This window comes from Diabrotica virgifera, chromosome 1 (assembly GCF_917563875.1).
Source record: "Diabrotica virgifera virgifera chromosome 1, PGI_DIABVI_V3a".
Classification (NCBI taxonomy): domain Eukaryota; kingdom Metazoa; phylum Arthropoda; class Insecta; order Coleoptera; family Chrysomelidae; genus Diabrotica; species Diabrotica virgifera.
Genome location: NC_065443.1, coordinates 48,824,666 through 48,851,205, shown reverse-complemented (window position 1 = coordinate 48,851,205; position 26,540 = coordinate 48,824,666). Strand labels below are relative to the sequence as shown.

General features: G+C 32.6%; 1 protein-coding gene across 1 annotated transcript in view; it reads left to right on the top strand.

The window, feature by feature from the left end:
• LOC114324750 (proton-coupled folate transporter) overlaps positions 1-26,540 on the top strand; it is a 68,524-nt gene that overhangs the window by 40,714 nt on the left and 1,270 nt on the right. Inside the window, exons 4-6 of the mRNA XM_028272581.2 lie at positions 2,923-3,109; positions 14,669-15,047; positions 20,864-21,104. Coding sequence (XP_028128382.2) covers positions 2,923-3,109; positions 14,669-15,047; positions 20,864-21,104 — 807 coding nt within the window. The remainder of the gene's footprint in view (positions 1-2,922; positions 3,110-14,668; positions 15,048-20,863; positions 21,105-26,540) is intronic.

The following is a 26,540-nucleotide window of genomic DNA, read 5'->3' as shown; positions in this document are numbered from 1 at the left end:
GCTATAGACATTTATACTTTAATTAACAATAACGATAGAAGAACTAAAAAGGAACAATTTTAGCTTACGAAAATGTTCGTATGTTTATTTTTGGCCAAGATGTCGATATTTTAATGGCGAGCTATAAGGCGCAAGATCGGCTCACAGTCAAGTAAGTATTTTTCGACGCTTTATCGATGGTAACTCAGCTTTTGTGCATTGAAATGAGCTTTTCACGGTCTCATTTTAAAGCCTAACTAATAGACTTCTAAACAAAGTTTGCAAGATATGCTACCAACATCAAACTCAATCCAATTGCATATAAAACGAGCATTTTATGTGGTGTACACACAATTAACGTGCCTGTAAGACACTGCAAAAGAACTTAATCCACTTGTATATGGATATTATATAGATAACGAAACTTTGAAGCCACAAAAGTTTTAATTTTAATGCCTTCAAGATCAGAGTTAGTGCCACCATGTGTCTGTAAAAATTGCTCTAAAATCTTATGCAGATGTAAAAAAGCTGAGATTCCCTGTATGTATATCTCGATGCAGATGTATGAAAGAAAGTGTCTGTAAAAATAGTAATATAATAATAGTAATTCTGAAATATTAGTTTTAATGGTTTCTTTTCTCATTTAGTATGTACAAAAAATAGAAGACAAATTAAACAGAATTAAAGGTGATACGAGATACGAGTATGATTATTTAACTATAAAAATTATATGATAAAACTTTATTAGGATCTTCAAAAATAAAAAATGAATGAACGTATATATACAATATATGTATAAATAGAAATTATCATTTGCATTGAGAAGTTAGCGCGTGAACCTTTACGCTGTGAGCCAATCTTGCGCCTCGTAGCGCGCCATTTAAATATCGACATCTTGGCCAAAAATAAATTTACGAACATTTTTATAAGCTCAAATTGTTCCTTTTGAATTCTTCTATCATTATTGTTAATTAAAGTATAAATGTTTGTAGCTCAAATTTGCTTGAAACCCTTATAAACAAATTAATGTACAATTTTTTTAAGAAAATTATAACTTCAAATGGGTATAACTTAAAAAAAAATTAAGATCAAGTAATTTAACAAACTCTGTTTGGAAGTCTATTAAAATGAAACCTTCTAAAGCTCATTTGCTTACGTAGAAGCCGAGTTACGGTCGATAAAGCTTTGAAAAATAGTTATTTTGAAATCTGCAATTTGCATTGTGCACTAATTTTACAATATCTTAAGTTATAATTGTTGGATTTAAGTTTAGTAAACGTTTTTCCTTCGTTTTTTATTAAGGAACAAATTTTATTTGAAAAATTTTTTTGAACTCTTTTAGTTTATGAGTCAGAGCCTTATAAACAATTTATAAACAATTAATTTTTTGTTTATAACAATTTTTTGACCACACGGATCGAAATCAACCCCCGAAATTCGTAATCAGCAGCCAAAAATCTATAAGAAACCGTTGAGTTTATCCATCAGAATTGAAAAGGACACGGTGACCTCTATTTGGCGCCTAGACTATAATGAATGAATGAAATGTAAATAAAAAGAAAACGCGGATAATGAAAATAATAAGAACAAAAGAAACGGATAACCTAATTGAAGTGGAGATCGATCAACAAAAAATAATGCAATCAAACATATAAAAATACCTAGAAACACTTATAAATAACAGAGGAAGTGTCGATGATGATCTCAATAACTAACTAGAAAGTACAAAGATACTAAATATGAAGCAATGTATACGCCAACACTGATATATGAAGCAAAAAACTGATCTTAAACAGAATACACCACAGAACAATAGGGGCCAAAAGGACATATTACAGACTCAGAAAATGAAGAAATAGGAAACATAATTAAAATCAAACCGTTACTTGATACAATTTAGGAGAATACATTAGCATGTTTCGGCCATTTAAAACAAATGAGCAGAAACAGACAAGTGTAAAGAATATGGAAAGCTAAACCAATACAAAAAAACAGAAGAGGCAGACCAATAAGAGAGTGGAACAGCGACGTAACAGAGATATTAGAAATCAAGTGCAAATCTTAGCAAGAATCAACACAAGTGGCAAAGAACAGGAAAGGATGGAAAACATTTATTATCAAAGGCTAGAAGCACCTCCCTTGAGCTTGAGACCTAACGATGGAAAATTAAATGATTATGTACGTTTATATGTTTACGTTTCTGTTTACGATCTATTATCCTTTCCATTAACTCTTGGTGCTTCTGTATGAAGCTGTTATTAATACAATTTGTAAAAAGCTTGATTCATCTATGTACAATTTCGTTCTCTTTTTTGCGTTTTTTTTATTTTCAACCTTTCTTTACTTTAGTATTCCTCAAGATATAATGTCTCATAAGATTATAGCATACAGTGTCTTCATTTTTTAGCTCTTAAAATAACAAATGTTAATGTAGTGGTATAATATGAAATTTGTTCCTTATTCTAGAAAAGGCAGACGGCTTGAAATTGAATTGTGTTATTCCGTTCTTGTGAATCTTCAATCACCTTGTCTTCTCTGGGGTTGTTGATGTAATTTCTGGAGTTTTTGAATGGACTGTATTATTCGGAGTTTCTTTTTAGTACGTAAAATATAAGAGTAACACGATAAAAACTTTTATTTCTTTACGCACTAGGTAACAGGAACAGGTATACTAGGTTGATATGTCGAATATATTGTTACACTTATTTTAAGCTTTCGCAATCGCTGTGGCAATTTCTGGTTCTTCAAGTTAATATTTGCGATTCAAAGAGCGAGGAGATTTTTCGGCGAGACTTTCTCTAATGACAGACTTTTCTTTCATTTTTTAGGTTTTTGTTAATAAATAAACGCGAAGAAAGATTTTATTGCACGAACACTTTGAAATTTACATCGTTGGAAACAAATAAGTTTTCAACTACTTATTAAAAAACTTTATATTTTCAGATTAGCCACTTTTGAATTTGTAATGATGTCATCAGGTTTTGTTGCCAAAATGATAGCATCGCGTGTTTTATACGCTACAAGTTATGAAACAATGTATCTGATTACGATCGGATTACATATACCTAGTATTCTTTACACAATTTTCTTTATTCCGGAATCAAGAAAGGATGTCAAGAAGATCAGTGAGGTAAGATATAAAGTCCATTTTTGTACATTCTATATAATATATTATTAGAAAACTACCGCATTTCTCCTTTCATTCTTTATCTGTTCGTTCTACTTGATCATTATTTATATTCATTGATCTTTTGATATTAGGATATTTCAGAGTATCTTTATCGCAAATACTGTCTCTAATGATACTAACATATTACACTTCATTGTGTCATCAATTGATACTTTTCTTTCTTTATAACTGATTTTACGGCGGTTTTATCAAATGTGCTTTCGATTTTCAAAAAAATGTTACTAACAAAACAATTTACTAATCATCATCATCAGACAGCCTGTAACTTCATTATTCATTTAACCCGCGTAGCATCCATCATTATCGCTACGTCTCGTCCCTTTTACCTTTAATATCTACATGACTACGATTTGTTGAGTCACTTTGATTTTTTCACATACAGTGGAACCTCGATAAGTCGGCCCCCGATAACCCGGAAGTCCGGCTAACCCGGACCGATTTTCATCAGACAAACAATTCAATATTAAAAATGTATTTATTATGTTAAAACATTTTTTCTGTAGCTTCTTTTGGAATGTCTTAAAAATATCGAGTTCCATTGATAAAACTTCGCTTAGACCATAATATATTTGAGAGATAATGGGTATTTGTGTAATTATACGATAGTAAAAATGACTCATAGCACACGGCTGCGGCGGTAGAGCGACATTCATTATTCTCGGGCTATCGCAAACAACAGGCACCTATTATTCTTTTATTTATTTCCAACTGTCTTTTAAAAAATTCTTACAATGGTCTTTTAAACAATGAAAGAGCCACTGTTCTTAAATAATATAACATCGTTCCGATGAAACTGACTGAGTTTTTTTACCTAGAAATGAACAATACTCTATACTTCTATACTATCTATACTATATTCTATACAACTATAGGTAAGTTAGATGTGTATTGTGCATATATATTTCTTGTTATTTTAATTAAAATGGACTTTATCTACAAGTATACCGTATTTTATTAATTTTTACAATGCTCTCCGGCTAACCCGGATTTTCGATAACCCGGATCGGCCGCGGTCCCGATTAATCCGAGTTATCGAGGTTCCACTGTACTTCTTAGCAAATGTTAAAGTTTCTGCGTCATAAGTCAGTATATATCATACAACAGCGTTACAGGCCTTGTAGGTAGCTTCCAAAAATTTGCTCATTTCCCTTCACTTTCTCCAGTTCCCTACATTTTCTGTGCAATCTCTCATGCCTCTTTTGGCCAAGTCTTGCTAAACCATATCTTCTTTGGACGTCCATATTCTCTGCCGTTTATATTTCTCAGAAAATTTTTCTCTTTCCCTTCTAGGAAAAAGTGCCGAAAGATAGTTTCGAGTACTCAAAAATCTGAGTGAAATAGAAAAGAGGGAAAGGCAGTTTTATTTTAATTAGATTCAGAGTTGGACCACCATCTACAGATAACTATTTCTGCATCTTATGCTTGATCAGTGTAGCTATGCAGGCCAAACTCTGAAACAAAAATCAACAAGCCTGCTTTTTAAAGGAAATCACCGCGATGCACTAATTCCACCTTTGGGACGCAAAACAGCGACATCTCTAGTAAAATTAGGAAGACGACGAAAAGACCCAGATGCAAAGTTTACTGTAATTAATCAATTAAAATAATTGGAATAAAACAATAAACAATATTTTAAAACCAAGACTTTTCGTCGAAAGAAACTGCTTTCTGGTTACATCCTTAATCTCCGGCTTTATAAGCACGGAGACGACGAATATAGAAGAAAGTAGAAAGGACAACGGTCACGGTACTTCCTTTTTGTCTAGGAAAAAGTGCCGAAAGGCAGTTTCGTGTAGTCAAAAATCTGAGTAAAGAAGAACAATGGGGAAAGTCAGTTTTGTTTTAATTTAATTCAGAGTTAAACCACCATCTACAGATAGATATTTCTGCATCTCATGCTTCATCAGTGTAGCTATGCAGTCGCAACTCTGAAACAAAAATCAACAAGCCGCCTTTTAAGAGAAATCACCGCGATGCAGTAATTCCACCTTTGAGACGCAAAACAGCGACATCTCTAGTAAAACTAGGAAGACGACGAAAAGAATACTTGACCGTTGTCCTTTCTACTTTCTTCTATATTCGTCGTCTCCCTGCTTATAAAGCCGGAGATTCAGGATGTAACCAGTAAGCAGTTTCTTTCGACGGAAAGTTTTGGATTTAAAACATTGTATATTGTTTTATTTCAATTATGTTAATTGTTTCATTACAGTTAACTTTGCATCTGCATCTTTTCGTCATCTTCCTAGTTTTACTAGAGATGTCGCTGTTTTGCGTCTCAAAGATGGAATTAGTGCATCGCGGTGATTTCCCTTAAAAGGACAGGCTTGTTGATTTTTGTTTCAGAGTTTGGCCTGCATAGCTACACTGATGAAGCATAAGATGCAGAAATAGCTATCTGTAGATGGTGGTCCAACTCTGAATCAAATTAAAACAAAACTGCCTTTCCCCTTGTTCTTCCTTACTCAGATTTTTGAGTACTCGAAACTGTTTTTCCGCACTTTTTCTTAGACGAAAAGAGAGTAGATACGTGACCGTTGTCCTTTCTACTTTCTTCTATATTAGTCGTCACCGTACTTATAAAGCCGGAGATTGCGAATGTAACCAGAATGCAGTTTCTTTCGACGAAAAGTCTTGGATTTTTTGAGAAACTTTCTTTTTCATTTATTGATAAACTTGCTTTTCTTCCTGCTCGTTCATAATCCACGTTTCGCTTGCATAAATCACGGTGAGACTGATTACTGTCTCGTAGAATCACAGTATGGATGTTATTGACATTTTTTTGCTTTTAGTTTTAAATCTAGTGACCCTATCGCACTCTGCTCCCATCATTAATCTTTTAACTATCTCTTTTCCGTACTTTTCCTTGTTAGTTATTGACATTCCCAAGTATTTAGGTTCTGTTACTTTTTCAAAATTTTAGACAGCCTTTGCTCCTCTGATTTTGATACATTTGCTATCACTGGTTATGTCTTCTTTCATTTTCATATATTGCGTTTTAGTTTGGTTTACCTTTAGTACATATTTTTTAACTTCTTCAAATTGTTGAAAAACTTTTTCTTAGTCCATGTGGTGAGACCGCTCCCGTCAGAAAAACATTTCTAACTCGGTTTCTCTGCGGATTCATATTCAAAAATATCTCCTTTAAACAAATCTGAAGGGTGCCGGACGGAATTTTTGGGCAGAAATTGTTTAAATAATTGTTTTAAATAAATAAATAAGATCACCTCTTATTACTCCAAAAAATATATTTTTAGGTTTCTTTGGTCATTCTAAACAAGAAAGGTATCCTGTGATTTTTTTAAAAAATTGGCAGTTTTCGAGTTACAGGCGATTTAAAATCTAAAAAAATGCAAAAATATGAATTTTCGAGGCTTAAAAACTCATATTTAAATTAGTATTTTTAAGGGTACCAATACCTTGGATTAAAGTTTAAATATTTCTTTTCCAGATTCCAAAGAGTGATCGGGTCTAATTTCAATTTAGACCGCAGGTTCTTAATTGTTAATCATGCGTGTCCATCCGGTTTTTGACGGTGCGGCGCGCAGTATTTTCAAAAATCTCCTATTTTCCTCCGAAAAATATTTTTTCTAGATTCTTTGGGATATTATAAATAAAATAAGTGTCTTGACATTTTTCTCAAAAGTTAATAGTTTTAAAGTTATAAGCGATTTAAAATCCGAAAAATGACAAAAAAACACATTTTCGCATTTCAAATCGCTTATAGCTTTAAAACTAGTAACTTTTGAGAAAAACGTCAAGAAACTTATTTTATTTAGAATGTCCCAAAAAATCTAATAAAAGTATTTTTCGCAGGATAGGAGATTTTTTAAATAGAGCTCGCCGCACCGGCCAAAAAAATCGGATGGACCTGCATAATTAGCAATTAAAAAACTACGGTCTAGCGATCTACCCGATCACTCTTCGGAATATTGAAAAGGAATGTTTAAACTTTAATCCAAGTTACTGGTACCCTTAAAAATACTAATTTAAATATGAGTTTTTAAGCATTGAAAATGCGTATTTTCGCATTTTTTAGATTTTAAATCACCTATAACTCGAAAACTGTCAATTTTTGAGAAAAATCACAACAACACAACAACAATATTTGTTTAAAAAAGTTGTTTAAACCATTTCTGCCCAAGAGTTCCGTTCGGAACCCTTCAGATTTGTTTAAAGGGGATATTTTTGGATATGAATCCGCAGAGAAAACGAATTAGAAATGTTTTTCAGACGGGAGCGGTCTCACCACATTATGGACTATCTAGATGTTTTTTCGTTTCCGTCAGTTTCACCACATTATCCCTGTATGCTGTACACTATTCCTTGCTAGTTTCAATCTGTTTGTATTCATAATAATTGATCTTTCCCTTGTTTTAAACCTTTATTCATTGTGAACTGCCGAGAAGGGTTCTTCCACTGTTCCTTTATTTTATGTGTTCCAATGCGTCATTCTCACTAGTATTATAAGCTTTTCTGGTATTTCTAATAAGTATTCTCCGGGACTCTTGTAGCACTCCTCAGTTTATTGACTGTCGTATGCATGTTTAAAATCTATAAAAAACATAATAAATATAAAAATGTATAGGGACCGTGCAAGTTCGGCAAAGCGACCCCTATTTCTTCGCTCTGTACTTTTATTCGCACTTTTAATTATATTGGCCAATTATATTAGTCCTGGTTACTGGATAATTGTCAAGGCCATAGTCCAAAAAAATAGCAACAAGAAAAAATAAGATTCAGGTTATGTTATGAAAACGTGAACAATTGCATGTAGTAAATAAAATTAGTTATTAAAATGCAGTACTGCACTCAAAATACAATTAATTAAATTTACCTTTATATAATAATTGCATATCATATCAATATTGTGGAGCAATATATAATTTTTCTGCTTCAGTGACAGAAGGTATGAAATATACGTCAATTTGACAATTTCAATTGACAATATGAATTATTTAAGATAGTTGTAATATTTCTCCGCGACTCGCGCACGGTCGTTTCTCGTTTCCCTTCCAAGTACTTGCACACCATTTTTATACTTAGACTTACATAATAAATACTTTAACTTGGAATTCGCTTAGCTGTCGTCACTTCCTTGCATTTTTATTTCTCCTCTGTATAGAACCACAGAATCTTTCATTTTGGAAGAGACTTGGAGAGACTTTGGGAGAGACCACAGATTGAAATTTGGTGGGTGGTACATCGGATGCAGTCAGGATGATGCGCAGTTCTAAGCGTTCCATTTTTTGGTCGGATGAAGCAACCTTCAAGCTGAACGGTACGTTCAATCGCGCACAACTGCGTGTACTGGAACAAGCAGAATCCTCACGTCTTCATTGAAGAAGATTTAAACCTGTCTGAGATGTGTGTGAGGCCAGGCATCCATGCGGGAAGTCTCATTGGTCCGTATTTTTTTAGAGTAACGTGACTAGCCAAAGTTATCTGAAAATGCTTAGAGATTTACGTGGGCAAATGGACAAAGATCCAACACTCGGGAACATTCGTCATTTCATGCAGGATGGAGCTTCGCCGCACTACGCAGCATGTGTGCGGGAGTACATACCTTAATTTTCATTTTGGAGAATGTATGGGATACGAGGAAACGTCAAGTTAAGTCAAGTTAAGTCAAATTTATTGATCACATGCGACATTATACAAAGTACATGTATGAGACAAGTCAAAGTTACAGACATACGTCTTAAAAGTATATAAATTAATGAATATGATAAAACATACTTAAAAGTTATTTTTAGTTAATATGGCTCTAGCTCACAAATGTATTGATGTACACACCTCCGAAAGTTTGGCTGATGTAAATTCATTCGTATATCTATTGGCAATTTGTTAAAGAAACTTATGGCTGCATAATGTGTGCTACCTTCCAACAAAACAGAACGATGTTGTGGAAACATAAAGTGATTGTCTCTGAATCTTGTTGAATACACATGGTTAAATTGAAATTTATTGAATTCATAAATTTTGCAATGTAAATACATTATACACGAAAATATATACAGACCAGGAATTGTAAGAATATTGTTATGTCTAAAGATGCCTCTACAAGAATCTCTAAATTTCATTTTATACATTATCCTAATAGCTCTTTTCTGAAGTACGAATATCTGCTCTAATTCAGAGGTACAACCCCAGACTTCAATGCCATATTTGCCTATTGAGTAAAGATGGGCAAAGCATACTGTTTTTAACATTGATGTATTAAAGAGACGTGAAAGAATTCTCAATGCATAGCATGTGCTACTTAATCTGGATTTCAAATTTAGAAATGTGGTTTGACCATTTACAATTACTGTCTAACAGAACCCCCAGCAACTTCGTGCAGTCTGTTTTATCTATTGCTGCTTGTATAGTGGCTTGATGGTTTAGTAAATTATTTGACGTGAAAATTATATACTTTGATTTCTTTTCATTCAAAACTAGTTTGTTGGATAAGAAATAACTGTTGATGGTGGATAGTGTCTGTGTAGTTTTATTTTGCAAATTTTGATCGGATGTTGCTGTGACTAGAATGTTGGTATCATCCGCATAACTGATAAAGTTAACTCCACTCAGTAAATTAGTTACCAAAGCTATATCATTAATATACACTATAAAAAGTAGAGGACCCAATACACTACCCTGAGGGACACCATAATGGATATCCAATTTGTTTGATTCGTTTACAAGTCCATTAGATGTTATCTTTATTTTTGTCTTCTATTTTCTAGGTAGGAAGTAAACCATTTTAGAACTACATCACGAATACCAATCCCCTCAAGTTATTAGCAACAAGTTATGATCCAAAGTATCAAAAGCCTTGGACAAATCGAGAAATAAACCACATGCCTTCTCCCGTCTGTCCAAAGCATCCAACACTGACGAAATTTGCAAGAGCTGTAGTTGTAGACTTAGGAGATGTAAAACCATGTTGAAAATTATTCAAGACACTATGATTTTTTAGGAATGCGTTCATTCTAGCATAAACCAGAGTTTCAAAACCAGAGTTTTGAAAACACAGATAAGAGACTGATGGGACGGTAGCTGTTAAGGTCATCTTTATCATCACTTTTGAATAAAGGGATTACAATAGATAGTTTAAACATACTAGGAAATATTCCTTGTTGAAAAGAGGCATTACAAATATCCGTCAGTGGATCTGCGACAGCGTGAACGCATTGTTTTAATAACTTAAGGGAAATCTGATCAAAACCACAACTGTGTTTGGATTTAAAACTTCCGACTGTACTAGTTATTTCCTGTGGGTTAGTTGGATATAAAAACATAGAACAACTATTACGGTTTTTTAATGCTGGTGCTGATGTAAACCCACCTATTTTAGTAGGATCCAAAGCGGCAAGTAACTTTGGAGCCATTTCAACAAAATGGTGGTTAAATTTGTCTGCTAAATTATTATTATCATCACTAGGTACTTTTGAGTTGTTTTGTTTCCCGACTGTTAAGTTTACTAAATGCCAAATACACTTCATTTTATTTGATGATTCGTTTAACTGTCTCATGAAGTGATTACTTTTAGCTTCTTTTAATTTAATTGAATATTCTGTTTTTGCCAAATGAAGGACTGGCCTAAGATTATTATTTTGCTGACAGATCGTTTCTAAAAGTTTTATCTGATCCCTTAAATTGTACAGTTCCTGCGTAAACCAATTCGAACGTGTACATTTTTTAGGTTTACATTTAAGTAGTGGAAAATGGGACCGAAAATAATTTTGGATAGTATTTAAAAGAGCACTCACTTTAAAATAATATTTCTCAGATTGAGAACATATATTAGAACGTTCCTTCCAAACCACACCCTCTTTCACATATATTGAAGACCCTCCATGTTCTCCTTGGTCACGGCAGAAAGATGAAGCCAGAGAAAATCCATTTATATGGTGTAGTTCTAGTTGTTGTTTAGATTTTCAGTGCTCAGCTAAACAGACACATACATTATGTAGACCTTCGCACTGCAGGAAGAACTCTAGTTTTTCAATGCTTGTTGATACACATTGTATATTTTGATGAAGTAAGCCAAAACTTTTTTGATTGATATTTGAAGCATTTTTACCAACTGTGTCAAAATTAGGAGAATTAAATGCTTCTAACTTATCCAATTTAAAACCAGTCTGCTGACTAACACTTGGGATATTTAATAATGTAATATCTGGATCAAAAACTAAGCTTCTTCTGTCTGTTTTTTCTTGTGGTAAAAAAACGGCTTATAACAGCTCCGCGAGGCCAAACTTCGGGATTCATGGCCTTGTTGAAGTTCCCTGAACATATATTTACTTTGACCGATGAGTAAATTGTTAGATGTTTCGATTGAATCATTTCACATGTTGCTTTAGGAAAATTTACTTTAATTAACTCGGTTAGAGAGTCAGTTGTAGTTTCTTTATTAATTCTTGTAACATGTAGAGTTGAAATTTTTGGAACACCCTTAACCTCATCGCTATTTCTATTGCTACCTACTATAATTTTTCTTCGTCCGTTAAACTGATGTCGCCTAGGCCTAATAGTTTTCCATTCTTGATCATTTTCTGCTTTATTTATAGGTATTTCATCGTTAGTAGGTTTTTCGTCCTCTACTAAATTAATGAACTGATCCAATTTTAATCTGATTTGTTCAAAAGGCAGTCCTTTCGAAACATCTGTTTTTGTTATTGTTTGGGAATTCCCTTGTTTATTTACGTCAGTTTTTTTCTGAGTAATTACCAGTTCACTTTTTGCTGCTCTGCCCATAAAGTTTTGTTTGTGTTCTTCTTTCTTTTTTTCGGCAATATTTAAATTGGTCTTATAATGTGTTTTGGAGTTTGCAATAGCACTAGTAGATGGCGTTGTATGTATCTTTGGTGAATCTGAATTCTCTTTTAATTGTTTTAGGAGAAAAATTAGATATTCTTGTTCTTGACACCTTTTTTCTAGATGATATGTAAGTTTACTTACAGCGTCAAGTTCCTTTTTAATGGTAATGGTCCTGTCTGATAATGTGTCACAGTGAGAACAGGTTATGTTATCTACCAAATCATAAGATTTATTGTCGCTCTTGCTGCTTATAGTTCAAGTAATGAAGCTTAAAATAGGACAAAACCTCGCAATTTTTACAGAATGGATTGATTTGCTTGAAAATTTGAGAATAAGTAGTGGATAGTCCAAGGATCAAAATCTATATGATACCAACAGGCGCTTTTACCATGGGGGTGGTTGCCACCCCATGTGGTGGGTGAAAATTTTTTATTATGTTTTGACAACAAAAGTTGGTAAAAACATTCATTCTAAGCAAAAAACGATCTATATATTTTTGTGATAAAATTAATAGTTTTCGATTTATTCGCTATCGAAAGTTTTAGTTTTATATCGAAAAAGTCAATGATTTTAATAAGTTTTCTACTAATAACTCCAAAAGTTTTCGTTTTATCAAAACAACTTTACTTAACAAAAATGTACCGTTTAAATAAATAAACAAAACCGTTTTTTATATTTTTTTTAGGACCAAGAGTAATCGAGCTATACTTATTATATGTTACCTCTTCTTCGTCAAATGCTAAATATTGTAGTTCTAAAGTCAAAAGACGGAGAAACTATGCATTCTTCACGGATAGCTTGTTCAAAATAATTTAAAGTATTTAAAAATAGCTCCAGAAATAGGAAAAAAGTCTATAGCTCAAAAATTAAGTGACTTATACTGAAAAGAATATCAGTCCCTATTTTTTTCAGCGAATAAGTGATCGGAATCAACCGCCCTAATCACCACCCTAATTAAAATTAGTCATTGATCTTATTTGGCCTTCTTTACTTATGTATTATTAATAGGTTCTAGAAGTTTGACTGGCCTAGAATGATGGGTTTAAAAAAAAATGGATTTAAAAGCGAATAACGAATTTTTGTAGTTTGGAAAAAAATGGGTTTTCTTCAGAATAGAAAGATTAGCATCAGAGATACGAAAAAATGTTTAAGAATGATATTGTAGCTTATTTAATCCCGAAGAGTCTGATTTGCAAAAATTTTTTCTACGGCAAAAATTCAGTGAACTATTGACAAATAAAACTTATAATAACATGCAAAAACCATCTTTACCAACCCTTTCAAAGTCACCTCTTTTTGCGACTGAGGATTTTTAAAAGATTTAGTAATAATATGCTTATAGATCTTATACAAACCTACAAAATTTTTTTTAACAAACGTTATAAAATAAAAATGAAAAAAGTTACGGTTAAAAAATCAATGTATTTTTTTGAAAAAAAAAAAAGGAGAAATCCATTTGGAAGCATAATAATGTAAGTTGGCGGTGTTTTTAGTCTATGGCCTTATTCATTCTTCTTCATTTATGTATTATTTATATATTTTAGAAGCTTGAGTGGCTTAAAATGATTAGTTTTTAAAAAAACTAGAGTTAAAATCGAATAACGAATTTTTGTAGTTTGGTAAAAAAATGCCATTTTCTTCAGAATAGAAAGATTAGCAACAGAGATAAGAAAAAATGTTTTAATATGAAATTGTAGGTTATTTAATTCCCAAGAACTTGGTTTGAAAAAATTTTTTCTATGGCAAAAATTGAGTAAATCGTAAATGAGTAAAATTGGTAAAACATTGATTTTTTCGATATAAAACTAACACTTTCGATAGCGAATAAATCGAAAACTATTAATATTATCAAAAAAATGTATAGAACATTTTTTGCTTAGAATAAACGTTTTTATCAACTTTTGAGGCCAAAATATAATAAAAAATTTCCACCCAGGACATGGGGTGGCAACCACCCCCATGGTAAAAGCGCCTTTTGACATCATATAGATTTTGATCCTTGAACTATCCACTACTTATTCTCAAATTTTCAAGCAAATCGATTCATTCTGTAAAAATTGCGAGGTGAAAAGCTTCGGTTCCTGGACTATTATAAATTCACCAATTTTATGTATATAGGTAATCACTTGTGGATTTGCAACATTCACTGGTACTTTTAACGTCACAATTATGTCGATTAGTTCATTTTTCTTTAATTTATTTAACTCAGTCTTTAACGTGGTTCTACATATCACGCGCCGCCATCTTTTTCCACTTTCCACGTTGGGTGGTTCACTTTGTCAAGTGACCTAATACCCTTGATTTCCTCTGAACTGCAACTGAAGAAGAATTTGAAAATATTCGCGGACAGCTTGACGTACTTTACTGGACCTTCCTCTCTGTTGCGAAACATTGCAGTAAATGCATTGATCAAGGTGGGCATCAATTTGAACACTTACAGCAACCCTTTTTTATTCTTTTTTGTAATTTTTTTGAATAAATTCATTTTGATCGAGCATTTTTTCCAGCATCCAAATGCAATTGTCAAGAAAATTATAGAGCAATACTTCCTCTGTAGTTCTTATTTTTTCGTTGTATCTTACATCTACCTCTGCGGAAATAGACTGAAATATAGCTAAAACTTTATAACCATCTTGAGAGTAGTTGTAAATTGTTATTAATTAGACGATATTCTAAACAGTAAAATATTGTTTTTAGATATTTAGTTTAAAGGACATATGCGCCCACTTAAACATCAAAACAGTTTTACAAGAGGCATTTAGAAAAAGAGAAAATAACATAAATAGATACTTGTACAGCGTTATAGCCATCCAGTTAATATGGTCTTTTGGCATGGGAGACATGCAAGTTTTTTCGTTATATTTGAGGAACAGACTTCATTGGACCATAAGCAAATTAAATTTAGTAAGCAGCATCACCACTATTGGACATATGATTATAGCATCCTTGGGTACTTATATTTTGTATAAGGTTTTGAAAATCAAGGAGATGCGGCTGGCCTTGTTGGGTGTTACATGCATAACAATAGCTACTTTTCTTCGAGCCATAGCAAAAAGCGATATCTATATTTACATTAGTAAGTATATATTTTATGTATTTTGATTTATTTCCACTTTAAATGCAAATGCTTTAATTCCACTTTAAATATAAATTTAAATTTCCACTTTAAATGCTTCCAAAATTAAGGTCCAATTAAAAGATAAGGACGATCAAAATCCTAACACATATGATACTATTGAATGTTATGTTTATATGGGATCAGCTACAGTTAGGTTGTAATGACAATTACACGATTTACCTAAAATAACTAAAGTTTCGATTTCCACTACGGAAATCGTGGTAAAAATAAATTAAGAACAATAATTTGTTGACAAGTTTTATACAACCACAACCGCTAAACTCTTCTTGTTAATGTTTGTCACACTTTTGACATGTCAACAAAATAATAATTGGACCTACTTTGCCTATAATGGTTGGTACGTTGGCAACAGCCAGCTATGGCCGGAAAGGATGTTTTGATGCTCTGTGATACATCAAATTCTAATCATTTTGTAGACCAGTAGGATCTGTTTTGAGGTGAATGTGAGAGGTGGCATTCGGATTTTTGCAGATAAAGTTAGGTGACAACTTCAATAATTATAATTAACTTATTATGCTCCTTCTCAAATATGCCCGAAACATTAATAAAAAATTTTAAATATTTAAAAATTTCGAAAAATATCGATTTTTTTCTATTTTCATTGCATATAACTTTAAAATGATTCATTTTGGAACAAAGTCGTAGGGAAAGAAAATAAAGATAATTGAATTTTCTATAATATACGAGTGGTTTAAAATGTCTTAAATTATTACCCTTTCTGCAAAATATCAATAAATATAAAATAAGGGGGCAAAAAAGACTATTTTTATTAAATGTTTTTCAACCACTTTGGTTGCACTTAGAACCTTCATAATTGACTTAGAAAATTTTTACAGCATACTTAAACTGTCCACCAAATTTCATTATAATGGACCTAAAAGATTTTGCATAATAATTTTGCAATCTAAATTTTTTTTAAAAAGTTCAAATTTTTTAAAAACCTTCTAAACAAAAAGTAGACCATTTAGAAATTTGCTAATTTTTTTACATATAAAGAGGTTCTCTACCTATCTAATACACTTTACAGAATTAAAATCGGATTATTTAAGCGGCCTCAGCACTGTTTTAAAATTATAAACAATATTTTGGCTTATGAACAAATACAGAGAGGACGTTTGATATGGAATAAATTCATTTTCTTCAGAATGGGAGACTCTGGAGATAAATCCCGAAATATATCGATTTTTATTTTTAAATTATAATTTTTTGGCATAAATATCATACTAGTGACTGGGTGTGATGACGTAATCTAAATATTGGAACTAATTCAATTTAAATTTTTTTTTTAATTCAAATCCTGTATAAATAGTTATGTTTGTTAGTGTTTATATTAGTGAATACAAAATTGAATAGCCTTTCGATTGAGCTATCACACGGCACCTATTCTAATTTAAAAAAATCATCGATTACGTCATCACGCCAAGATGGATGACGTCACTAATATGATATATATACCAAAAAATTAGAAATTAAAAATAAATATCGACCTATTTCGGAATTTATCTCCAGAGACGCCTATTCTCGAGAAAATGAATTTATGCCAACTCAAACGTCCTCACTGTATTTGTTTATAAGCCAAAAAATTGTTTAAAACTTTAAAACAGTGCTGAGACCCCTTAAATAATCCGATTTTAATTCTGTAAAGTGTACTAGATAGATAGAGAACTTCTTTATATTTAAAAAAAATTAGCAAACTTCTAAATGGTCTACTTTTTCTTCAGAAAGTTTTTAAAAATTTGAAGTTTTAAAAAAAAAATTAGATTGCAAAATTATTCTGCAAAATCTATCAAGTCGATTTTAATGAAATTTGGTGAACGATTTAAATATGTTGTAAGAATTTTCTAAGCGAATTACGAAGGTTCTAAGTGCAACCAAAGTGGTTGAAAAACGTTGAATAAAAACAGACTTATTTTGGCCCCTTATTTTCTATTTAGTGCTATTTTGCAGAAAGGGTAATAATTTAAGACATTTTTAATCAGTCGTTTATCATACAAAATTCAATTATCTTTATTTTATTTTTCTACGACTTTGTTCCAAAATAAATCGTTTTAAAGTTATAAGTAAAGAAAATAGAAAAAAATCTATGATTTTCGAAATTTTTAAAAACTTTAATTTTTTTATTAATGTTCCGGGCATTATTGTAGAAGGGGCATAAGCCAATTATTATTGTTGAAGTTGTTACCTAACTTTATCTGCAAAAATCCGAATGCCACCTCGCACATCCAAAAATAGACCTTTTTTCACAGATCCGCCCTGGTCTATTGTGTATTTGTGCAATAATTATGTGTGTTATATGATTCTGTATTTGTAATTGTTTTTAATAAAGAGTTTTTGATGTACTTAAGTTCGTTTTATGTATTGTGTGTTGCATATGTGTAGTCTAGAATGGTGATATATGGTTCACATTTCCCTGTCCTTTATTATTGGTATATTTTTGTTGTTCACTTCTTCTTTAAGTATTGGGAACCAAAGTGTGCTGCATTCGGTAGGGTGAGGGCTGCTTCTCTGATTTTTTCCTTTTTCGTATCCGTTTCAGTCATGACCACAGATGCATATTTTCACCGTGGACTTTGTTTATGGTCCCAGGCAGGTTTTCATACCTGTAATCTACATAAATCCCTCTTTTTGATGCACGTTTAATGTTCGTTGATCCTGGCACCTAAGGGTCTTACAGTTTCTCCCAATTGTTACATTCACAAGATATTTCGTAGATGCAGATGCAGAGAGGTGCACCTCCGCTGCGTATTGTTCGGTTTGGTTTTGGACAGGATTTTTCTGAGAGTGTTGGCCATTTTAAATGTTGTTATGATGCACTCATTTCCTATCCATTTTGATTTTTCTGATAAGCCCTTTACATAATATGGTATTGTTGTTAACCTTGGGTCCCTTTTTTTGAGTGTAGCTGGCTGGCTTGTGTTATTTTGTTGTTTCCTTTTGTTGTACTCAAGGTTAACATCAATAACATATTATAAAGGACAGACATAACCAATGAACATGACGACATCTATGAATATTTAGATAGTCCTAATCAAATGAATCTAACACTCAAATGGGCAACTCCTAATGAAGTAAAAGGTCTAATAAAAAACCTCAATAAAAAGAAGTCGCCTGGACATGATCTGATAAACATAATTAAATAACCTACCTAGAAAAGGAATAGTAAGTTTAACACAGATCAGTAACTCGATACTAAGAACAGGCTACTTTCCTGCACAATGGAAGTTAGCAGAACTCATAACGATTAGAAAACCAGGAAAACCTCCACATGAGATTACATCCTACCGACCCATTAGCTTATTACCAATTATGTCCAAAGTTGCAGAGAAAAACATTGCAAGTAGACTAATTATTGACATACAGACAAACAATATTATACCAAATCATCAGTTCGGTTTTCGCCAAAACTACGGCACAACTGAACAAGTGCATAGAGTGGTAGAAAAGATACAATCAGCCTTTCATGAAAAGAGCTATTGCAATGCCATTTTCCTGGATGTAAGTCAAGCATTTGACAAGGTCTGAAATCCAGGATTGTTATTCAAACTGAAGAAAGAAACCTCTCAGCCGCTATATACAATACTAAAATCGTATCTCGAAGAAATGCTATTTTACACAAGATACGAAGAAAGTGTGTCTGCAATTCACAACATAAATGCTGGGGTCCCGCAAGGCAGCGTTTTGGGATCAATTCTCTACACAATCTTTACTGGAGAAGAATCTACAATCGCAACATTCGCAGATGACACTGCAATTCTGGTAAAAAACCTAGATTCCATACAGGCAGTTGAAATATTGCAACAAATCATACATCTAATTGAAATATGGGCTAAGAAATGGAAGATAAAGATCAACGAAGCAAAATCAGTTAACGTAGTATTCATTAAATGTCACAAAGAAACACCGAATATTATAATGCATAACAAGAATATTCCTAAAAATGATACTGTAAAATATCTCGGATTACACCTTGACAAGGGGCTAACATGGAGAACACACATCTGGACGAAGAGGAAGCAATTAGGAATAAAATACAAAAAACACTGCTGGTTATTCTGCCGAAAATCCACTTTATCTCTATCTAACAAATTATTAGTGTATAAAGCAATCATCCGGCCCATCTGGACATACGGGATTGAACTGTGGGGAACTGTAGCAGACAGCAACCTAGCAATACTGGAGCAATTTCAATCAAAGGTTCTTCGTGCTATCACAAATGCACCGTGGTTCATTCCAAATGCAGACATTTACAGGGACTTGAAGATCGAGACCGTGAAGCAGATGATCATTAGATGCGGTGATAAATATTTCAAACGACTGGAAAAGCACCCCAACGAATAAGCAGTGGATTTATTGGACAACCCTACTCAACTAAATAGACTGAAAATTAGAACTCCTCTTGACTTGCCATTTAGAACATAAGTGTTTTAAAGTTTTAAGTGAAAATATGTGACAGTGTAGTTATTAGTAACAATCTACTATTAGTTGATAGTCATTGGACTAAAACTCCTCCACATTTGTTCGTTCAACAAAATTGCTCAGTGTTACTTTTTTTTGTGATGTAACAGATTGTATTTGAAAACAAATAAAAAAAAATTATAAAGGACCTATCAGAAAAGTTAAAAAGGTTAGGGAATAAGTAGAATATAACAACATTTAAATTGATTAAAACCCTCAGATCAATTCTGTCCAAAACCAAACCGAACAGGAGAGGACAAAGAACTGCATCTACAAAATACATTTTACGTGGGAGAAACTGCAAAACTGTTAAGCATTAGGATCAACGAACATGGAACATAGATCAAAAATAGGGATTTCGACAAAATGGACAATAAACACAGAACACGGTGAAAAGGTGCATCAATAGTTATGAAGGAAACGGGAGAGGACAAAACCAAACCGAACAGGAGAGGACAAAGAACTGCATCTACAAAATACGTTTTATGTGGAAGAAACTGCAAAACTCTTAAGCATTAGGATCAACGAACATGAAACATAGATCAAAAATAGGGATTTCGACAAAATGGACATTGAACACAGAACACGGTGAAAAGGTGTATCAAGAGTTATGAAGGAAACGAATATGAAAAGAGAAAAATCAAAGAAGCAGCGATAATCCTAGTGAATGAAGAAATCCTTTTTTCTCAAAAATTCATAAATTCTAGCGTGGTTGTTGCATAATTTGAACACAATTATTTTCTACTACTCTTTGAGATAAGTACAATAATTCTAATGTTCCATTCTTTAGGTTTGTATTCATATTCTTTCTGCTAATTGGTACACCTATTTGTTGTCTATTCTTTGTCTCTTCTTCTATTTTGCTGATTTATTCCCTATTTCTTTGTTGTTTTCTTCTTCTCATTTAGGATTATTTATATTATCGCCTTCTTGCTCTTAAATTTTTTCGCTATACCCATTGACGTATGTTATATCAAGATATTATTTTTTATGCCTATTCATTCGTCCTTGACCATTCCATTAGCATAGGTCATTTTTACCTTCACGTCGTATTTTGAAGTGATTTTAAATAGTTCATTATATCTTTAAAAAAATGAGGAAGTACTTCACTTCGTCATGCTACCTTCATAGTAAATAAAACATCTTCCTAGAAAGAAATGTTTATTGAAGACTTGTATTGAATGTTGTATATGTGCATCGTTTTTAGTAAAAAATTATAAATCGTCATTTTATAATTATATAATAAATTAAATATATGAAATATTATTTCAGTTGATTTAATTTCAATAATATTTTAGCTAACGTTCTTGGCTGTTTTGGAGGATTAACTATGCTTATGTGGAAGACAGTAATGTCTTATATGCTCAGACCGGAAGAAATGGGAAATATTATGGCTCTCATGAGTATAATACAGAGCTTAATTTCGCTGCTATCCGGTCTGGTATATCCAGCAATATACAATGCTACGATAAATACAAACAGCGGCTTATATAATTATCTGTCACTGGTAATTAATGTCATTGTTGGTATATCAATATTGTAAGTATACTCATTATTTTTTTTATTTATACTAGTATGGTATAAAGTATACTCATTAATTATATGAAAAGTTTATTAATATTAAAAATTTAAAAGTATAAAAATTCAAGTATTTAGATGAGTTACAGTTAGATGGAAATCATAGAGAATTAATAGAGAAATAAGCTTATGAATGAAAGTAAAGCAAAATCTGTAATTTTTAATTTTATAGAATTATTTTGAAATTTAGGAGAAGCACTAAAACCATTTCAGGACAATATAATTTTAAGTAAAGAAACTTGCTAATTTTCAAATTTTTCACTCTAGTTGCTTCACTGGATGTTACGTTGTAAAAACAATGGAGTGAAATGCCAAATTGTTGTAAAAAAGCAATAGTCATTGATTCAGTAGAAAAGAATTTGAAAAGGACAACGCACACATCTTATGGAAAATATAATGTCACTCAAATTCAATAAAATTTATACGAATAGATTCGTTTTAAATTAACGGTCAATTCTGATCATTGCGCCAACTCTTAATTATGATTAATTACGGCGCAAATTGCAATTAAAGTTTATCGAAATCACATTTTTGGAGTCTATAAACGCGTCAGTTATAATCACTATTGCTCTGGGTGCTATTCAAAACAGCTTAAAACCCGCTATGCCTAAGCGGATTAGTGAAACTATTATAATAAGATGCTTAATAGCCCGAGAAGATTTATGAAGTACCCATAATTTGGGTATTTTAAAATATTTTTTCTCTCTCTAACTTATGTAGCTACCCATTTGATTTCAGATTGATTTATATCAATTTCTGCTCTTATTATTGAAAATTAAGAGTTGGCGCAATGATAAGAATTGACCGTTAAATTGAAACGAATATATTCATATAAATTTTATTGAATTTGAGTGACATTATATTTTCCATAAGATGTGTGCGTTGTCCTTTATAAACATTTTCATTTTCTTGGCAACCCGAATATGCTGCAGCAGTACATTCTAGTTCAATCGCAGAGTGCAGAAGGACTCTATACCGGTTTCGGGGCTTGTTTGCCCCATCATCAGTAGTCCCATATCCTCTTCTCTCCGATCAAGCCAGATAACTCAACGCTTGCCGTCTCTGATTGCAACGAACGAAATGTCACGAATATTGTAGCGACATCTGCTCAGAAACAAACTAAGTTCTTAATCTAGTAGTACAGGAACCGACAAATAAATATCGTTCTCCGAAAAGAATTTGATTTGAAATTCACTTAAACATAATGACTGCGAATATTACCTAAGGACCAACTTTTTCGAGAATCAAATAGATGCTGCATTCATTAAAGTTGGTCAAGAATTTTTAAATTAGCTGAAATAAGATTAGTTTAGAGAACTATGAGGGATATACAGTTTTTAAAGTGACCTTTGACTGTAGATTTTACTAAGATAATTTAGAAGCATTTTACAAAGTTCTTACTGATGCTCTAGATCCTGTCAACGCAGCAGAAAATAGCACAGTACTCGGAGATGTTACCGATAAAGTCGACTAAGTACGCTGTTTGAATATTATAGGATTATGGCTTTGGAAACAGAAATGAAGGTGGAGATCGATTTGCGATCTGTCAATTCCTTATATCGAATACTCACATGAAAATTATAACTTTTATAATTATAATTTTTATTGGTGAATTTACACATCCGACGTTACATAAATTACCATCCAGCTAAAAAAATTGGCAAGATTGTTCAAAATACCATCATAATTGAAATCTAAAAAGTCCTCATAAATCCGACCAGAGCAAAAATTTACGCGGGGTCAAAGGTCACCAAATATGGTTTTTAGCGATTTTCAGCGAAACGGTAATGGTAGGGGAGCCCAAGCGGGGATTTTTGCAGTTACTCGAGCGCGTCAGATTATTATATGGGGAGAAACCTGGTACCCTGCAGATGTACCTCTACCATGTATTGGCTCTTAACACAGGAGAGCTCGTTAAGGGAGGCCCGAAAAAAAAATCTATCCTTAAAAAAGCTCGAAATTGTCAGATTAAGATAAGGTAAGTTAAGTACATGCAAAAGAGTGTATATTTCAAAATTCTGACGATTTGAGCTGGGCGTAAGGAAATGGGCGAGTCCCAAAATTTCACAAGAAAACAGCGAATATTTCGCGAAATGAATGACAGATCGAAAAACTAAAAAATATGTGCTCAATATTTTTTAAAAATCTATCGAATGATGCCAAACACGACTTTCCACGGAGAGGGGTGGGGGGTAAATTTAATATTTTAAATACGAATCCCGAGATATTTCACGAAGTGAACATCAGATCGAAAAACTGTAAAATACACTTATTTAATATTTTTAAAAATATATCGAATGGCCCCAAACTCGACCCCCCACGGAGGTGGTGTGGGGGTTACTTTAAAATCTTAAATAGGAGCCCCCATTTTTTATAGCACATTTGGATTCCTTACAAAAAAATAAGTAACTTTTATTTGAAACATTTTTTCGAATTATGCATAGATGGCGTTATAATCGGAAAAAACAATTGTTGGAAATGGAAAATTAAATTAAAAAATGGCAAGCGCCCACTAAAATGGAAAATGTTACTTAACTTTTTTTGGTTTTAGGACCTTCTCTTCACAAACCAATAGGTCTCCAAAGCGCTCGAGTGACTGCACATTTAGCATACTTTGCTCCCCTATCATAAGTTTTATTATAAAATTAGTTCCAACAAAAAAAGTAGATTAGATAATTATCTATAAAAAATGTCTTAATGCTTTTTTTTTGCTAAGAGCCATCGTTTTTGAGATACAACGATTTAAAGGGTTGAAAGAGTTTAGTACACCACGTATATACATCACTGAAGCTGAAATAAAAGTAAACATATTTATTATTTTATAATCAATTGCCTGCGTGGCTAGCGTCGTAAGTTCTATAATAGTATTCATAGGCGTAACCAGGATGATCCTAAGGGGGGGGGGGGTTACAACTAATGAAGGGGGGTTACAACTACTGGAAGGTCTCTGATGGGTATGGTGTTAAGCGTATAGAGGTCAAAGTACATCCCATGGGGGGTTATAACCCCCAAAACCGCCCCTGGTTACCCTGCGGTCTACCCAGTACCTGTATTATAGTACACCACGTATATTCTCCATGCATGACTCTTTTCCAGAGGTTAACAAAATTGTATCTATTGCAAGTGGTGTCGTTTGTGATAGTAGTACAATAATTAATTGTTATTAAGCTCGTGAAATTAGGCTTGACCCTTAATCAAAAATAACAGGACTAACATTTAACAATATTGAATTAAAACGCGCTCACAAATTAGTCCCTCTTTTAGCTATGCATATTACCATAAAAGTTCACGATAAAAAAGTACCTGTTGACGCTGTATTATTGTTTCAACGAATTAGTATTACTGAGGTATTTCAAGATGAAATTGGAGAATATTTTGGCTATGAATTGGCTCCTTATCCTTTATCATTGTTTGACGATATTGGAATGCGTAAAACACAAAATTCTGCCATTTACGATTGTTTGCAGAAGATAAATATTGATAACAACATAAATGCGACAAACATCATTGATGGAGGATTTCTATTACATCGCATTGTGTGGCATAGCAAAGAAACATTCAACGTTATCTCAGATAAATACGTTCACTATGTATGGCGTCAGTTTGGTCCCAGAGTTACTGTCGTATTTGATGGCTATAATGATTTTACGGGAAGCTGCAGAACAACGTTGTAGAACTGCAGCAACATCTTTATGGAACAATAATACAGGGTCAACAGATACTTTTTTATCGTGAACTTTTATGGTTCTATTCATAGCTAAGAGAAGGACTACTTTGTCTGCGCGTTTTAATTTAATATTGTTAAATGTTAATCCTGTTATTTTTGACACAGAGTCAAGTCCAATTTCACGGGCTTTATAACAATTAATTGTACTATCACCAACGACACCACTAGCAATAGATACAATTTTGTCAACCTCTGGAAAACGATCATGCGTGGAGAATATACGCGGTGTACTATAATACAGATAATGGCAGACCGCAAGCTGTATAGTAGAAACGCGCCGATAGATCGCATCCTATAGTAGCACCTACGACCCTAGTCACACAGACAATTGAATATAGAATAATAAATATGTTTACTTGTATTCCAGCTTCAGCTTCAATGATGTATATACGTGGTGTACTAATACATAATATTATGACGATTACAACTCTTTACACCCTTTGAATCTTTGTATCTCAAAAACGGTGGCTCTTTGGAAAAAAAGTATTAAGACATTTTTTATAGATAATTATCGAATCTACATTTTTTGTTAAAACTAATTTTATGATATTGACGTTATGAAACTTACCGTTTCGCAGAAAATCGCTAAAAACCATATTTGGTGAACTTTAACCCCGCGTAAATTTTTTTGCTCGGGTCGGATTTATGAGGACTTTTCAGATTTAATTTATGATGTTATTTTGAACAATCCTGTCAATTTTCAGCTGGATGGTAATTATTGTAACCTCACTCCTATTTTTGAGTCAGACCGGCCAATCAACGCTAAGACTATACACTTGGAAGTCAAATGTAGAATCAGAGAATAAAACCATAAGGAACCAAATCGACTTATCGACTTTTGACTGTGTTAAGCACTCTCTAATAATTATAAGACACATTGGCCTGAATGTCAGAGACGTTCGCACAATTGCAAATTTGGGTTAAATTGTGCTGAGTTTTATTATTAATCACATTGGATGCAAGAAACTGAAAAAAAAATTCTGGGAATGAAGACAGTTTGCATATTTTAACGGTAGTACCATATATTTAAAGCAGCAAAGCTGATAGAAATCGATCAAAATACATAGAAAATCTTCCACAGAATGCAGGTGAGTGACATATCCTTTACACACCGGCATTTACAATATAAACGACAGATCGAAGAAAATATTTCTGTTCTAGACACAATAAAGGTAGAGCCAATTTATTACCTGGAAAATTATGAATGGAATAGGAGCAGTGGTCGCTCTCTTAAAAAATAATATCACAGAAAGAAAAAATAATATTTTGGAACAAAAAGAAGATGAATTTGAATTTAAATTTCGCACTAAATTAATTTGAATTGTGCCGTTTTCCATATCTGTGACAAAGGAAGTTTGGTAGGAAGGAAAATTGAAGAACCAAAAACCAAAAATTTTAGAAGAACTGTGTAATGCCGGGAAAAAGGGAATTGAAAGAAAGCATAAATTATAAGTGAAGCTGATATTGTCATACTACTAGTATGATTAACAGTTGATCTATTGCCCTTTGTTTAAACCGGGAGGAGTCGGGCCGTCAGAAAAAATCTTGAGACTTGATGAACAATTTTGCAACATTGCTTTTCACTCGTAAGTGCCTCAAGGAGAATCAAAGTAATGCGTGGAACATTTTTTTTATTTTTTTATTTTTTTATTTTTTTAATTTTTCTTCGT